The 16862-nt window shown below is 34.5% G+C and overlaps 1 protein-coding gene across 1 annotated transcript in view; it reads right to left on the bottom strand.

Annotated features, from left to right (window-relative positions):
- Positions 1-11302, bottom strand: part of LOC128175558 (fibrillin-1-like) — a 54384-nt gene extending 43082 nt beyond the window's left edge. Inside the window, exons 1-7 of the mRNA XM_052841307.1 lie at positions 10484-11302; positions 8757-8839; positions 7654-7749; positions 5308-5403; positions 1953-2150; positions 1730-1855; positions 1092-1217 (exon numbers count right to left, since the gene is read on the bottom strand). Coding sequence (XP_052697267.1) covers positions 1092-1217; positions 1730-1855; positions 1953-2150; positions 5308-5403; positions 7654-7749; positions 8757-8839; positions 10484-10668 — 910 coding nt within the window. The 5' untranslated portion in view covers positions 10669-11302. The remainder of the gene's footprint in view (positions 1-1091; positions 1218-1729; positions 1856-1952; positions 2151-5307; positions 5404-7653; positions 7750-8756; positions 8840-10483) is intronic.
- Positions 11303-16862: the final 5560 nt, after the last annotated feature.

Below are 16862 nucleotides of genomic sequence, written 5' to 3'. Positions count from 1 at the left end.
AGATGGAATAAAGATTTATACATCAAACATGTGCATCAGACCATTTACTTGGGATCTGCAGAATTTAATCACTCAATGATGTCAAAGGCCTGTATGAAACTCATCACAAACTCTTACTCACAGAATTTGCAGCTGCCATTATGTAAACTTTGATGGCATCATTCTTTGAATTGGCCCTTAAAATTCATTCTTTACCAAATGAAATTCTTCTGATCAAGACACGTTAGACTCAGTAAATGTATATGTTTCCAATTATCATAATTATATGTGTAGAGTTTTGTGTTTTTGATATTTTAGAATAATTGCACAATGAAATGTGCCATTTATACATACAGAACACTTAGGTACTGCCGAACAAAATTCCTTGCTCTTGCTATCATGATGAGAGTTAAATACACGACACAACAAAACTGCTGTTAAAGAAGGACTTTGAGAAAAGTTGATACCCTAAATTCCCAGCTGATTAGCATGCAAATAATGCATAATGCATGCTTGTTTATCCTACACTTTTGTATGTTGAGTGCCCCCCCCCCCCCACCCATTCTGCCTGAATCAGCAGAGCAAAGTGCTGCTTGTAAACTAGCTTCTGAAGAGGACCATGAAGTGTCAGGGGTTTGTTCTGTGTAAGGAGCTATATCATTCATCCCCGAGGATTAAACCCCAGCAGGATATGTGTCAGATACCCTTGAGAACAAATTACCTTTGTGTTTACAATTACATGCCTCTCTACTGGAATTGAGATTGCTGGCATGTTGCTATTTTAAATACAAAATCGAGTTTGATGTTCAACTGATCTCGTTAAAATATGTGAGTAGCTTTGCAGCTATCAGTAAACCTGTCAATTAACAAACAAAAATACGAACCCCACAAGGTCAAATACATGTATGCCGGCTCATTTTTCAATCATTCTGAATGTTTATATACATTGTAAAAGGATCTTTGTGGAAACTGTTGTCATGTTTACAGAAAATGCACTGAAAATTGGTTAGAAAAGAAAATCGGATAGCTGTCTTCACAATCTTACAAATATTAACCACACTAGCACGTCAATTACAAAACTGAATGAATGAAATACATGTACCGGTACTTACCCACACAAGTAGATTTGTCGGGGGTGAGTTCATAGCCCTCGTTACAGGTACAGAAGTAGCCGCCCTGGGTGTTGGTACACAGGCCGTTTCTGCAGCGGTCTCTATTTTCAGCACATTCATCAACATCTAAGTCAAAGAGTTGAGTTGTGATAAGAAATTTTCTGTTTAGGTCTCAAAGAGCAGATATTGTGCAGATTGTTTAAAGGAAATTTTTCTCAATCATTTCTCTCTGACATGTAATGAATCATAATTAAATTATAATTTAATTTATATAGATTGAAATACAGGTAATCAAAAACTAGTAATTATAAATCAATTGAAATATATGTAATATATAATACATGAATTATAATCCTGAAATTCTTATAGTTTGAATTTATCACCAAGACTCTAAAGAATGAAAGAAAACAATCTCCCATTAAAACTTGTTGAACTAAATTTGATGCCTGATACTAAATATTACTTCAAAATAAATTTCTATGCAAAGCAGTTCCAAATTCTATAAATAGGTATCGTTATAACAGTACCCGGTACATATTTTGCTTATTTATCATCTATGTGAGTAGGTCTGTAAAACAGATGAGCTTACTCTGGTATATATCTAGCAATGAGTGAGGAGTTTCTACTGAAGATCTCACCTTCACAGTCCTGTGTGATGGGGTTTTGCCTCTGGCCCTTCTTACACTCACACCTGTACGAGCCCACCGAGTTCACACAGGTCCCACCCCCACACACTCCAGGGATAGCAATACACTCATTCACATCTACAATTAAAACAAAACTACTTCTGTGAACTATGATATTGAAGCTGAAGTTATTGATTGTCCATATTGAGACTCCAGATGTTGGTTTGCTACATACCTTGACAGGAGTTTGTCTGTAGGTTTGGGATGAATCCGCGTCTGCATGGGAAGGGCCGGACAGGACACTGCTCACAGGGGTTACCCCAGGCTTTACCCACAGTCGCACAACACAGATTCTTGGTACAAACCAACCCAGTCAGCTGACCCCGACACATGCTGTCCGAGAGCTGGGTAAAGCATGGCCCAACTCGATAGTCTGAAACCAGTAAAATTATAATGCATGGTCTCATTCAAAGTCTGATGACTAAGTTAATTAACTAAATACGATATTCAACCAGTTATACCCTTTGCATGATCTCTGCTAGGGAATTCCATCTTACAGTCTAAGACTCCACACGAACTGCAAGAGGATTCAATACGGATTCCAAATATGGCTGACTATGGCTTACTTATAGTGAATAGATAAGCATAAGATTTTCTTCATTCTGCATTTTCATGTGTTTTACTTTTTTTATTACAATTAGGTTTTTCTTTTTCAGTCTTCAGTCTGACAAAATTAGGTTCAGTTCTGTGCGTTTATTGATCACACAGAACAGAATGTCCTGTGTGGTCTAAAATACTTTCGCATAGACTGAATAGATTGGTGTGAAATGGATAGACACTGACTGTAAGAAGGAAAGACAGTCCTGATTATTCTATGATACCCTACTCTTAACTTAACATGTAGTACGTCTTTGCAAAATATAAAAAAAGAGGCCCATGGGCCACCTCGCTCACCTAAACATTAGTTTTGTATCATTCTATATTACTCTCTTTAACATTCCAAACAAACAATAATTTCATTTTGGCCCCCATCTGGTTTTTTAAAGGGGGCATCTTAAAATATCAAAATGCACCAAACTTTGCTATATATAGCATATAACAAATGTACATTGGTACAATGGATTAGTTCAAAAATTAAGAAAAATAACCTAAGAAAATTATAATTCGATGCGTGAATTTCCAAGGCGCTAACTGTTTACTTTTTCTTTTATGTTATTTCTTATATTGCACTCCTAAAAAGCTTCATTTTGTCATAACATGATAAAAGCACATTGGCAATGCTCACTTACCAAACAACAAAAACATCATTTAAAAAATAAAATTCTCGTTTAAAAAATCTAACTATTTTTATCTGTATTTTGTTTTCTTACTTCTTATGGTTACTGACACAATTTCTAAAAAGGTATAAATACACTGTATAGTCTGTATTTTATTATATTGCTCAAAAATATGCATAAGGAAAACTAAAGTCGGCCACCTTAATAACTACATATCTAGCTCTTCAAACTTATGGCAAAATAGAACAGGTAACCTTGTTGTACCAGTGACCAAATATTTCGCTATGCTAATGTCAAGTCACCCAATTAATATTTCTGTATAGTGTATATTCAAACTAAAATACACATTTGGAAGACCAAATGAATCTCATGTCAGGCACGTAGCATCGTTTTTGAAAGTGGGGGGGGCCAGACTCATCCAAAAAAAAAAAAAAAAAAAAAAAAAAAAAGTTTAAACTTTTCCAAAATCTTCATAATCCTAATCCGGGGGGGGGGGGGGGGGGGGGGGGAACGGGACGTTTCGCCCCTATTGACGTTTCGCCCTGAGACGTTTCGCTCCTAAAGACCTTTCGCGCTGAGACGTTTCGCACCCATATTATTCATTAAATATATTGCGATGTTTTCAGGCAAATTTTATATATATATATATATATACTTGACTTTATTGAAAACATATCTACAAATGATCATGTTTAATGTGGTACATTCACTGATAAGTTTAATAATGTAAAAAGCGATTATCCTATCCACGTTCAAATATAATTATGTTTGTTTAGCAATCATTATTAAGTGTCTGAATCGGGAATTAAGATAATATAACTAATTTGGAGGCTCTCCATGTCAAGCTAAAGAGGAGAAATTAATTATGAGACGGGTGTTAATTATGAGAACTAGCGGCTACATATGCGAAGATCCCTTCTCCATTTTCATCATCATCAATTCAGTGTTGAAGTTGAAAGATTCATCTGAGAATGTCTGGTAAGTAATATAAATTTGTTATAAGTTATTGTTAAAGCAATATGAGCTGTATTTTTTTATAATTTAATTTTGCTGCAAAAACCTGCTAGTTTGATAAGTCTGTGTTTATTCACTATTTATTTTTCAGGTTGGCATCGCAGGATGAACGTGAAGGCCCAAGGACTCTCTCTTCCTTTATATCACCTGATCCCCCTGCTGCTGAGGGAAGTAGAGTTGGTGAAGACAAGGATCGCCGCATGTGACCTGGAGAGGAACGTGAGGCAGATAGTGACCACCACCCAGAAGAAGATTGAAGATGCGGCAGCCAGGTACATGGAGGACATCATCACCGCGTCCCATTTCCTGAAGGTCTGCGGATCTATCTACGCTGGTGTGTTCGACGTTTGAGGTGTGATGTGATGTACTGTGATGTACTGTGATTCTGTGAAACATTGTGTTTGTGTTGAGATAACTTACTTATTCATGTTTGTATACGATATTGATTATGTATGTGTTATGTATTCATGTTTGAAGTTTGCAGTTGAAAACAATGAAAATAAAAAGGAATATTTATTTTGCCTAGTTTTGTTGTTTTATCCAGGTGTTATCTCTAAATCATTGTGAAGGAAATATTATTTCATTTATACAATATATTATAATTTGAGTAAATATAATGAGTAAATATTAATATGAAATATATCGTAATTCATCATATAAAAATTTATAACTATTTATATAATCCGATGTTAATATATATATATATAATTATAATCATATATTAGAATAATTAATAGGCGCGAAACATCTCGGGGCGAAACGTCTCAACGCGAAAGGTCTTTAGGGGCGAACCGTCCCGCACTCGGGGGGGGGGGGGGGGGATGTAGTATATCACTTCAATTTCACTCCTCATTTCCTTATTTTCATATCAATTTTTTACATACTCCCAAAAAAGTGGGGGGGGGGGGGCCAACTCCATGATAATTCAATTATTTATATGTAAATTTAAAACAATTTGCTTCTACGAGAAAGAGTGGGGGGGGGGGGCCAGGCTCCCCCTGATGCTACGTGCCTGCATGTAACACCAAAACTTGTTACTTGAAGGCTGAAGCAAACATTAATGCAGGAATAATTGGTCAATTTCTGTGTGTTCTTGACATTCAAGCTAAACTTACAATGCAATAAACTTCAAAATATCAAAATATAAACCACAAAGGTGTTATCAAAATATGTGTGGCATTTCGAAAACACAGTAATGACAGTTTCTATTTCAGTATTAAATCTACTTAAGCGATACACACTATAGCAATGGGGTTTGATTTAAATCTAAAAAAGGGTTAAAGTTATAAACTACTGTACCATTTTCACAGCGAGGCCCAGAATATCCATAGGTGCAAGCACACCTGTCTTTGCCAATGCATCTTCCTCCATTTTTACACTCTGGATTACAAGTAACTGAAAACACATATTTTATAAGAAAAATTATTCCAAGCAAGCCATCATAAACAGAAGAAATACATAATTATTTAAACAATAAAATACTTTCCTTTGTGCCCTTTGAGCTATGAAGGCAGCTAGCATTGCAGAAAAACAGAATCCGCGTTGAATCAAGTGCAGCACTGATCCGAATTTCCAAAAAGTGATTGAATTACATTTACATGCCAAAAGTATGTCAATATTTAATTTTGAATACAATATATATTTCATTGAAAACAAAGGTGTTGTGACGTTTTATTTTGGTTGAATTTTGAAGAGATATGGATTGATTAATGCAGATTTGCATATTTTGACATATGTAGTCAGAGTCAATAGAAATACCCAGACAACGTACAGGTCAAGAGTTTACTTTAATTATGATACATGTACAAGGTTATTTTTCTCCCTTTTTCACTGGCAAATGATTTTGCCCCGTCTTGAATTCGCCCAAAGATGTGTTTAATAGATACCATTTGAGACATTGGAGTTTGCCCAGTCTTAAATTTGCCCTCTGACATCAAAGGGGAAAGGGGTGAGAACGTTTCCCTATATACAGTATCTATTTATACACAAGAAACAAATTGAATTAGTTCATTTCTCTTGTTAAGTTTATAAAAACAAGCAAACTCCATTATTTCCAATTTTATTTTTTCAATTTTGATAGTACTTTCGTTACTACTGCAATCTGTAGAAATACAAAATGTTTAGGTCACATCATGGATTACATTACAATGGATACTTAGTGAAATTGTATTAAAATCTGACAAAAAAGATAATTAAAGAGCTGGTCTCCATGTAGCTTGAATACTTACCTCTTATTTCTATGAATAGAAATAAAAAAAATCTAGTTTAAAAATTTGGTTTGTTTTAATTTTATCACCCTCCCTCATAGGTTAGGTATTTTGAAGGTGACAATAACTTTTGGCATCCTAGCTAATACAATGTCTGAATAATATAAAATTAGTGCAAAATAAAGCAATCAGCAATTTCACAATTACAGTAATGTCTTACTGAGACAGCTATCGATGTCAGATAGTCAAATACAGACAAATAAATAAAAAATTATATACAAGGGTCAATCAAAACATATGTAGACAATGTCTCTGCCTATCACAATTTTCATTGCCAATTAAAATATCAAAATCGTTTAAAAGGCCAGGAAAACGTCAGATATTTCGGACCATTTAATTTACATGAGTCAAGACAAATACGTTATTAATATATGCAACAACACTTTTCTCGTTGATATCTTAAGTTTCATTTCTCCATTATAGATAAAAGGTTTTTATCACATGTTTATTTCAATATGTGGTGGATATCATCACTCATGGGATAAATTTGTGATATTACACTGCGTGTTCTTGCACCATGTTATGTAATGTTATATGCAATACAGTTAAGGTGGCCAATAAAAATATCGGTGAATTTTTGTGATGAAATCAAGTATACTATAGTTCAACGGGCATGTCCTTTTACATTAGGGAAAAACATTGAACCTCAGATGACATCACCATACTTATTCTTTCAACCAAAAATATTCTAAATTCTACTTTCTTTCAGGCTGCTTGATATCCAAAAGCACATTTTGACCGAGTTCAAAAAACTGACATTTAATAAACAAATGAGCAAATAACTTTTGACATATTTTTTGCATCATACCAGTACATATTTAGTTATTTACATCTTACTTCTATGCCCCCCCCCCCCCAAGTTGAACCGTACTTTTATCATTCCATGTTGCTCCATTGTCCAGTGTTGTCATATCTTTTGTGAATTTTAAGGAGGACTATCAGTATCTGTCTTTTGTAACTGATTACCATATAACGTAATATCATTCATTAAAAAAAATATGGCTCAATAACTGATGTGGTTCCGAATGTCAACATTCATTTTCAGCATCATTTTTGTTCTAATATTTCAATATAAATAAATATCTGCATATATTTATTTCTTTCTATTGTAAGAATATAAAACTTCAAAAAAAAACAAAATCTTCTAAAGTAGCCTACCATCATTTTGAAACTCCCTGCAATCATCAATCAACGGGGATTTTACCGCGCAAACGACATGATGCAAAACAAATCGTGCAAGGTGTTCCGAATATTTCCGAATCGGGGAACGTATCAAAAAGGAATTTTTAGATATTTTCTTTCTTGGTGATTTCAAGTGGAATTAGTTCTTGTTTTAAAATAAAGAGGAAAAGACATGTTTCAGAAACAAAAACATTACCTGCTGCCTGACAAGATGTGGACGGTTGGCCATTGGAACAAAGACACAGATTAGGGCGAATGCAAGTCCCACCACTGCATCCCAACTGACAGATAGCTAAGGGTAAAAAGTGATAATCATATCAAATAAATTAATAAATTAAAAAAAAAATGATTAGAAAATAGAAACAAATGTTCACACTATCAGAACAGAGACATAAATAACATTGTTATTTATGTCTCTGATCAGAAGCAATATATTTTTTCTATTCAATTTTTATCGAACTTAAAAATAATAAATGTATATATTTACATTTTCCTGTGCCTTTGCCTGTGATAACACTACATGTACGTATCGATTTTGTTCTGTACTATATAACTCATAAAGCAAAACTGAGGCGCCAGCGGGATATAATATTTAATCGTTTTTAATCGTTATTTAAATATTTAATCGTAAGATTGTTTAAAATTATATAAATATTAATAATAAGGAATCATTCTTTGAATATTATGAGGTGATAATTTCGGTCGGGGCGTGATCAAATCTATCATAAAGCGGTTAGCCCTTCGGGCTTTATTGGATTTGATCACGCCCCGACCGAAATTATCATCTCATACATGTAATACTCAAAGAATGATTCCTTATTCCTTATATAATCAGAGACATAAAAATAATATTTATTTATTCTAAATCTATGTCTCTGGTATATGACATTAATATGTTCTACTTGGACCAGAAACATACATGTATAGTTACGTCTCTGGTTTGGATCCCTTAGGAATCATCTGGGGAAAATTACTAAGTTAAAGATCGATCTACCCTTCATTTCTTCAAGCATACGTGAGAGTACCCATTATTGCCGAAAAATACAGACGTTTTTGTACATGCATCTAGATGATGGTTACGGTAACGTTATACAAAGTTGTAAGAGTAGGAAAATCATAAAAGTATTATTAAAAAGATATAAAAGTACATCGTTTCAATCCCTACATGCGCCGTAAAATCTTCAGGTATATTAATTCAATATATGTTATCAATTGAGATCGAATGCGTCCAATCCTTACTGGCTTATATACCGTCGTTCATACTTTACACACGTATGATGACGTCATATTTGAACTTACGTATGATGCATCGATACTGGCCCGGCTGCCGCGTCCATCCCTGACAACAATAGCGCCGGGAGATAGAGCCACACGTATTGGGTCTACAACATGAAACCATCATTAATACAGATCATCTCCATTATTGTATAGTTTCAAAGTGTAAGCAATCACAAAACTGATACAATGAATGTAGTAGGAAAGGAGAAATGCATACTGTATATGAATACAATGAAAATATATGACTGGACCGGGAATCGAACCCGGGACCCCGGCTACAACTCGAGTCATGAGCTCTACCTTTGAGCTATCCAGGCCGATATCCACAGTCCATATAGCCTCAACTACTACATTCCCTCCTTAAATAGTCTTCGACCTTGAAGACACAACACAAGTTCACCTTGTCAGAACTTATTAATTTCATTTATTTTACCTGTACAAGGAATGCCACGGCACCATCTGTAGTAGGGAGGAGGAATGCGTATATAAATACAATGAAAATATATGAATCGAACCCGGGACCCCTGCAACTCTAGTCATGAGCTCTACCGCTGAGCTACCCAGGCCGATGTCCACGGTCCATATATAGCCTCAACTACTACATGTATATCTTGTCAATTTACATGTAAACTTGAAGGAAATCTGTTTAATTTTAATGTGACTATTACATATTTACCAGTCAACGTACGATGTCAAGTCATTATTTTGTTTTCGCGTGAAGATCCATGATTTTTTAAGTGGTTCCAATAATAGGCCTACCTCTCAACCCCTCCCCCTAAAAATTTCCTCAATTAAAAAATGGGGAAGGTATTACTGTCCAGTCTAAGAGTATCTGTATTTTGGTCCATGCGGTAAATTTGTTCTATGGACATCAAGGGTTTTTTTTAACACGATACCAGTAGTTCCGTTTAGTAAATAAATATATACATATATGTATATATATTTTTTCAACGAATATGTCTTTAGAAATTAGCCCAAGGATTGCCTCTTCGGTAAGAAAGGCGGAAACATATTATCATTTTGTGCACTTTGTATGAAAATTGGCTAAAATAAAATTCAGTATAATGTATGTTGTGCATTTTATATAAAAATTCAGTTTACGATAAATGTACGCGCCATAAATTTTTCCAGACGGACACTTGTTTTTATTTGCCATACACTTCTCAAGTTTCAATGAAGAACAAGTGGGGTTAACCGAAACATAAATTGTCCAAAGAATTCGTCCCGAGTCAGCAGTCGGCGAGCTATGTCAACAAATGGAGCTGTCGAGTGTCAAAATTGTAAATTAGAAACAAATAGGCATTTTATCGGGTAGTTTTAACCTAAATGACCAGCCGGAAAATTGGTAGTTGTTGAATTCTACAGACGAGTGAGCTGATAAGGCCCTTTGGCTAGGAATGCCATCGACATGTACATATTGATACGTTCAAACTCAGATAAATATATATATTTTTTCCTATAAGACGTAACATTGAATTAATTGATTTAGGAGTATTCTAGCGACTCCCGCGTTCCATTTCCCCTGACCACATTCAGACGCATCTGTAACGTATTACACTGAACAAACATTTTCAATGAAAGAGTTTGCTTTTGATCCCCACTCAAGTGAAAGAAGCTAGTTTCTTCTATCTTTGAACAGATACCACCATGATCGAAAGCTGCAGTCAAAACCTAGAGTAACTGTATTTGATCTAGCTAAAGAAGTTAAAAAATAATAGCTGGGCCGTTGGTGGCTCCCGGTATCTTACCCCCTCAGTAAGTGTGTATTGTCCCTGGTCCGGGGGGACACATTCCCGTCACGCTGGTACGGGTAAGACCAGTACCTCCGTTGTTGAGGGTTGCTCTGTCCCCCCACAAGCCGTATCTCCATGCAACACAACACAAACACATGAAAAATAAGTAAACCTCCAAATTTTCTTCTCCAAAATTCCATCTTGACTCCTTTACTGCAGAATTTAACTTAAGGTATATGTGAGAAAAAAATTCAGAGTAAAAAATTGGAGGAATATATCTTTCACCGATTAATCACATGATATCGAAACCCCTCGTCTTAGAACTAGATTTCAATGAAATCTGAAGACAGCTATCAGAAATAGGCTGAGGTTCCGGTTAGATTCCACGGTAAAAAGCGCCAGACATCCGTCAGATAAAGCAGGGCTGTCCCTCTGTCCTTATCTCACAAAAAGTGCAGTCATATATCGCAGACTTCACTTTCAAATCACCGAACAAAAAAAAATCTTATTTCGTTCATCAATTAAAACAATGAATGCACACTAACAGATTTGTTTCCATCAAACAGTGCCTAGAGGTCGCTAATTTCTCTCACATTGCATCACTGAGTTCACACAGCAACCATTCTTAATCCGTGAATAAATGATGGAGTGTGTAGCGGGGTATTCCTCTCTCCAGATTTACCGGGGCACCTGTTATTTAAAACATTTGGTGTAGCAAAGCCACTTCTCAACATAGGAATGTCGGGTCCACAATGTCAAGAGCTCTCCACTTCCCTCAAGTACCAACGGATTAATGTAACTACTCTCAAATTTTGTATCATTTTACATATTCATCATCTGTACCGCGGAGAGATTACGTTTTGTAGAATTCACAGAGAAGTCGAGACTCTATCAGCTCTACACATCACACGCGCTAACTTTAGCAGAAAAGTTTTATTTCGTTTTCGCTGCCCTGGGTTTGCGTTCATGCACTTTATAATAATTAAAAACACAGGGATAATTATCAGTTTTTGTTCAAACATTAGATCATATTTATGTCATTTGGCACTGATGCCAACTATACGCACTCTACATGTAGACCCACCATTATAGTACGGGTTGCGAGAATTTCGGGTATAATATCAATATCAACATTTATGAAACATCATCGTTCCAACCCCCAATCCTATATAGGCTTAAAATTATAAATTCGAAAAAATATTGATAATTACTGAAATGCCCAGCCATCTAGAAAAAAGCATTTGCAACATGCATCTCGATCAATCAAGGATCTACAATACACAGACTATTTCATACAATTATCTGTTAAACCTGCGAATTATTTGCTTTTAATTAAAATAAATTGACTATAAAAATACACTTTATAATTTTTTTCATGAATTTTTATGCATTTTTTTCATGAAAAGGGTTAAGACATAATTTCCACCAATGATTTGTTTTACGTTTACAGTAACATTTTTATACACGTCTGTAAATCACTAACCACAATAATATCAAATCTATAAATTTATCATGAATACGGATAAAAGATAGCATTCTTTTTTTTTTTAACAAAGACATACTTAAATATTCGGGGGAAAAGGTTCATCTGCTTAAACTACATGTAGGTATTTTAAAAGGAGAGAATCAATACTGCATTTCTAATTGTTAATGGAGAGAAGTGGGTTATCGCTCTTTACACAGACACAGGAATCCCCCTTCTCTCCAAAAGATCATCGAATTCCAAATCTATTTGGTGATATTTTAGTTCATGCCCGTTTTAAGAAAGTATATCTTATTTCTTAATCCTTTATTCTTTGTATCGTTTGTTTCTTTACCTCAGAATATGCATACAACTTTTGTTATTCTCAAAGTTAGTTCTTCCCTTTTTTAATGATCGTCCAATAAAATAATCATTTTATTTTTGCTCAAAAAAATTTCACAGACGTTTCGTAAATTACATTTGTAGCCCTATTATTAAGTGTATGTTAAGCCACTTGCAAGTCGAGCTTCTTCAGACGAGTGCTCTACATGTATATATTCAGTAGTCACTTTATAGGACTGATTAGCGCGGATCCATATTTTTTTCAGAAAGTGTGTCCATGGGATAATTGTGTTGTCCGAGGCCTATTTTCGGTAAATTTACTATGTAAATTCAATAAGTTTGAGTTTTCAAGGGAGGGGCTCCGGACTCCCTCCCTCCTCTCCCCCCATTCGCGCATGATTTATATTCGGTGTTTTTCCAACAATGGTTTTAAATCAAAGCGTGCGATTTCTACGTAAAATTTGGACAGATTGTATAGCACAGATTTCAAGGCCATATAGCATCTTTCATTAATGTATTTGACACATAGTTAAATAAAAGGGTCATTGTATCTTACACCTTTTCTTCTCTATTTATTTCTGGGCGTTTTAAGCAGTTCTCTAAATATTGACCCACACGCCAACCCCCCAGTCCACGATTTAGAGCTGTGCTCTCTGGCAGGCATACATGGTAGGGGACTTTCTATAGAAGCTTTTAATTTTTCAGGTATACGTCCATTAAAATCTCACCCTGAAAGAATAAGTCAATTAGCGGCTGGAGGTTCGGAGTAGTGCGTTTTCGTCCACAATGACTTTGGTCTGACGGTGGGTGTTGATATTCGCAGTTGTTTTTACACTATCCATAAGACACGGTCATCATGAGTATTTTAGCGCCTTACTATACAGCTGTCAGTGGGTCGGCAGCAATGAGAATCATCGTTGTTTTTACACTTGATGTTTGAGAAAATAAGCACATCTATTTGTCTTTGTTTATCTCTCGCAAATAAATACTGAATGCGCACAAAAGGTCATTATTTTTTATTGAATGAAATGTTTTTTTAGAAATCAGTAAAAATATTGCCCTTTACAAAAATTTAGATTATTGGGAATCAAAATTTGCACATGACAAAATTTTGATTCCCAATAATCTAAATTTTTGTAAAGGACAATATTCTTGGAAAATAACTCAATATTTTAAACCAATGTCTGTTATGCTTTATAATATAATGAATTTCTAGTCGTTTTCATTAATTAGTTTTATTTTCTAATTTTGAAATCTTTCTTAGTAAAGCTACAACCCCTTTATATTTTCTTTTCCTTCCTTCTGTTGTTCAATATGACATGTATAAATCAGTATAAAAATATAAGATGTGGACAGTGCACAAATATGATTTTACTATCTGCAACATTTCAGAGAGAGAGAGATTGAGAGAGAGAGAGAGAGATTGCTGTGTCCATTTATAAACAAATGGATATAAAATACACATACAAGCATGCACATATATTTAAATAGTGCATAGCTGTTGGGAAATAATTTACATTTTCAGCGAGGTACAATAAAATGCAGGTTATGAGGGTAGCGATCATTGCAGAAAAAAATTACATAATCTTCTACTAAAGGCCTATCGCGGGTTACGTATTTCTTCATAGAGGCTCGGTTGTCGGATAGTGGAGTTCTTTACCATTTCGGCATGATCTTATGTGTATTTCTGTGTATTACAATGAAAACATACTCTGAAAAACCCTGTTTTAATCATGTAAAAAAAAAGTGCATTCAATGTACATGTAGATTTAAAAAAAATTACTTATTTTAAACTTTTTAAACATAATGAAAACAGGGGTTTTTCGATGAATGTTTTATTGCAATACACAGAAATACACATTGGAATACCAATTTTAATCATCGGTGTGGCAACGCACTTTGAATTGCACACTTTGAAAAAAATATTTCAAAGTGCGTTAAATTTGGACCAAGTTAACCCACTTTGAAAAATGTTTTCAAAGTGCGTTAAGATGGTACATCAACATTTTTTAGTATCGACACTTTTAACGCACTTTGAAAAAATATGTATAAATCACAAATTCTGGAATCGAATTTCTTTGTTGATAGTATGATGATTTGTTTACTTTGGTGAATCTATAATTTACCGTATTTGAGAACGGGGATGGGGGTGGGGTAAGGGTTAACCAAAGATACCGGTCAATCAGCAGTGCATCATTTACTTGATTACAGGAAGAAGGACCCCTGACCCTCATTTTTTTCTTCCAAAACATATGATATTCAGCAACTTAAAAGCTTAAGAGCGGAAAAAGAAATATGCTCTGTTGTAAATTAAGTACATGGAGTGATATTAATATTGAAAAAACGAGCTGGTCAAACAATAATATCTCTATTAGTATGTTAGAGAATCTATAAGAGTTTCAACATTCTGTTTTTCTTTTCTAATCAAATAAATCACTTCAAAAAATCACATCAACAAACATTAGATTATTATAAACTTAAAATGAGCATCAGGATGTTTTTTTTCTCGCACTGATATTTTAAAACATCATATTCTTTTTTATAAACATAACTAACGTATCCTTTTATCACATTATGTTTGTTTAAGAAGCACATGCAATAAGCCAGTTGAAATAATATGTTATACATTGATCTCTATTATCAATATATACGAATCATATTCGTTCTTGCATAGCTCAATATTCCAGATAAGAAGTTAATTTGCAGCATACTCAAAATAGTAAAATGCAGTTGCTAAGCTATGGAGTTTGTGTCATATTTGGATAATTCAAATCTCCCGAATTATTTTTTTGTGTGTAAATTGTCGATATTGTCTTATGAGAAAAAAAAAATCTCATATAGAAACTGTTTATCAAGTTAGCTGAGCATGCAATGGGTTAAATTCTTGTTTAAATTAAGCTACACAAGGTTAAAACAATCATTTATTGTATATAAAAATATGAATTATTTTTACTAAACCCTGAACAATTTTTTTTTTCAAAGTGCGTTGATATCGACGATATCATCGCACTTTTAAAAAAAAATATATTTTTTTAAACTTTACTTCTTACATTGAAATTTTGGTGAATCATTCAAACTGCAAAACAAAAAACATTCTGTGCATAAAAATCAAACTACTCTGCAATACAATGAGGAGTCCGTGGAGCACACGGGCAGTGTCCGAGACTTGTGTTGAGATGTCCGATAGTCCGCTGTTCTTTGTGTGAATGTGTTAAGGCGTACATAGGGCGTGGGTGCACTCCGGGGCGAGTTCTTGTCAATGATGCAACGTGGCACTGACCAGACAGGCTTTGGCTTCAGGTGACGGCGCCACCCCGTTCAATAAATACGTCATCCTTGCTGCAGTGGAGAGATGGAATTTTGTTTATCTTTCTGGCCTTAGATTCATTGATATACCTGTATTTATTGCCTGCACTCAGATTGAGAATGATTATGTTTACATAAGATGTTTACATATGATCAGTTTGTTTAATGTTTGTTTGAGGATGTCCACTAATAGCAATATTTAGAGGGTTTAGAATTCAATAAACAAATGTGAAATATTAAGAACTCAATGCACCTATTGTGTATCACAAATCAGAGAAGAAGGGTGCACAACACAATCTACGCTTAGTGATACAAATATTATCGATGGGGGTCCAAATATTGATGTCCCCGCTTTTGCGACAGGTAACGGAAGATGGCCATTGCCCCCGGCCTTTGGTGAGACGTGGGAACCGCAACAGGTCTAGTGAAGCCGAAAATGACCAACTCTCTCCAATTGTGTGTTGATCTTTGTCAATTAGTAAATCCTTCCGTTTAATTCCTTATGCAAATAAATTGAGAGTTATTATCTGCTTAAAAGGCTGGTCCTCTATATGTTGTAATTTGGAAGTAACAAAGGGCCAAATGAACACTTCGTATTGGACGCCGGGGCCTCTTGCAGGTGTGAGAGAACAGTTTTGGAAAAGTCTGATTGAATCCAAACATATGACATCATCACGGCAAAAACCTGGCTTTTCAGGAACGTTCAATTTCAAAGAGTGATAAATTTCCCAGGCCATGGAATGGCTACATGTTTTGAATTTCATCATTGACATTTTCTGCAATTTCTTTACAAAATAATAATTAAATCATTATCTGTAAAGGGTTAAGCGTTGATGAGTCACTTTGAGAATCAAGGACCAATGGACCGGCTATTCCAATATAGTCAACCAACTAATTCTTAAAAAAAAAAAAGAGGCACAATTTTTAAATAATAAGACTCTTAATATTTTGTTGTTTTCAATTTTAAATAAAATTTCTATTTTCAGCACTAACACACAGCGCTTTTATTTTCATATGTAATAAAAAAGCAATCGGCAGAGCCTTTTTTTCTTCAAATATTCTATACTGTTCCTAGTATCTGAACCATTAGTGATTCTATTCCATGAATGGAATTTGAATTGGAAATATTATTGCATTTTCAGTGTCAAGTTTTTATGTTATTATCCAGATATTATATTGCTTGTCTCGTGCAATTGTAATGATTTAATTTTCCATATAAAAAAATGCGAGGATTTTAAAAAATAGAATATGTTAGGAGCAACTTGATACTCAAAATTTTAGTGC

Source organism: Crassostrea angulata, chromosome 3 (assembly GCF_025612915.1).
Source record: "Crassostrea angulata isolate pt1a10 chromosome 3, ASM2561291v2, whole genome shotgun sequence".
Taxonomy (NCBI): Eukaryota; Metazoa; Mollusca; class Bivalvia; order Ostreida; family Ostreidae; genus Magallana; species Magallana angulata.
The sequence above is the reverse complement of the archived record's forward strand: the minus strand, read 5'-3'. Positions and strand labels throughout refer to the sequence as shown.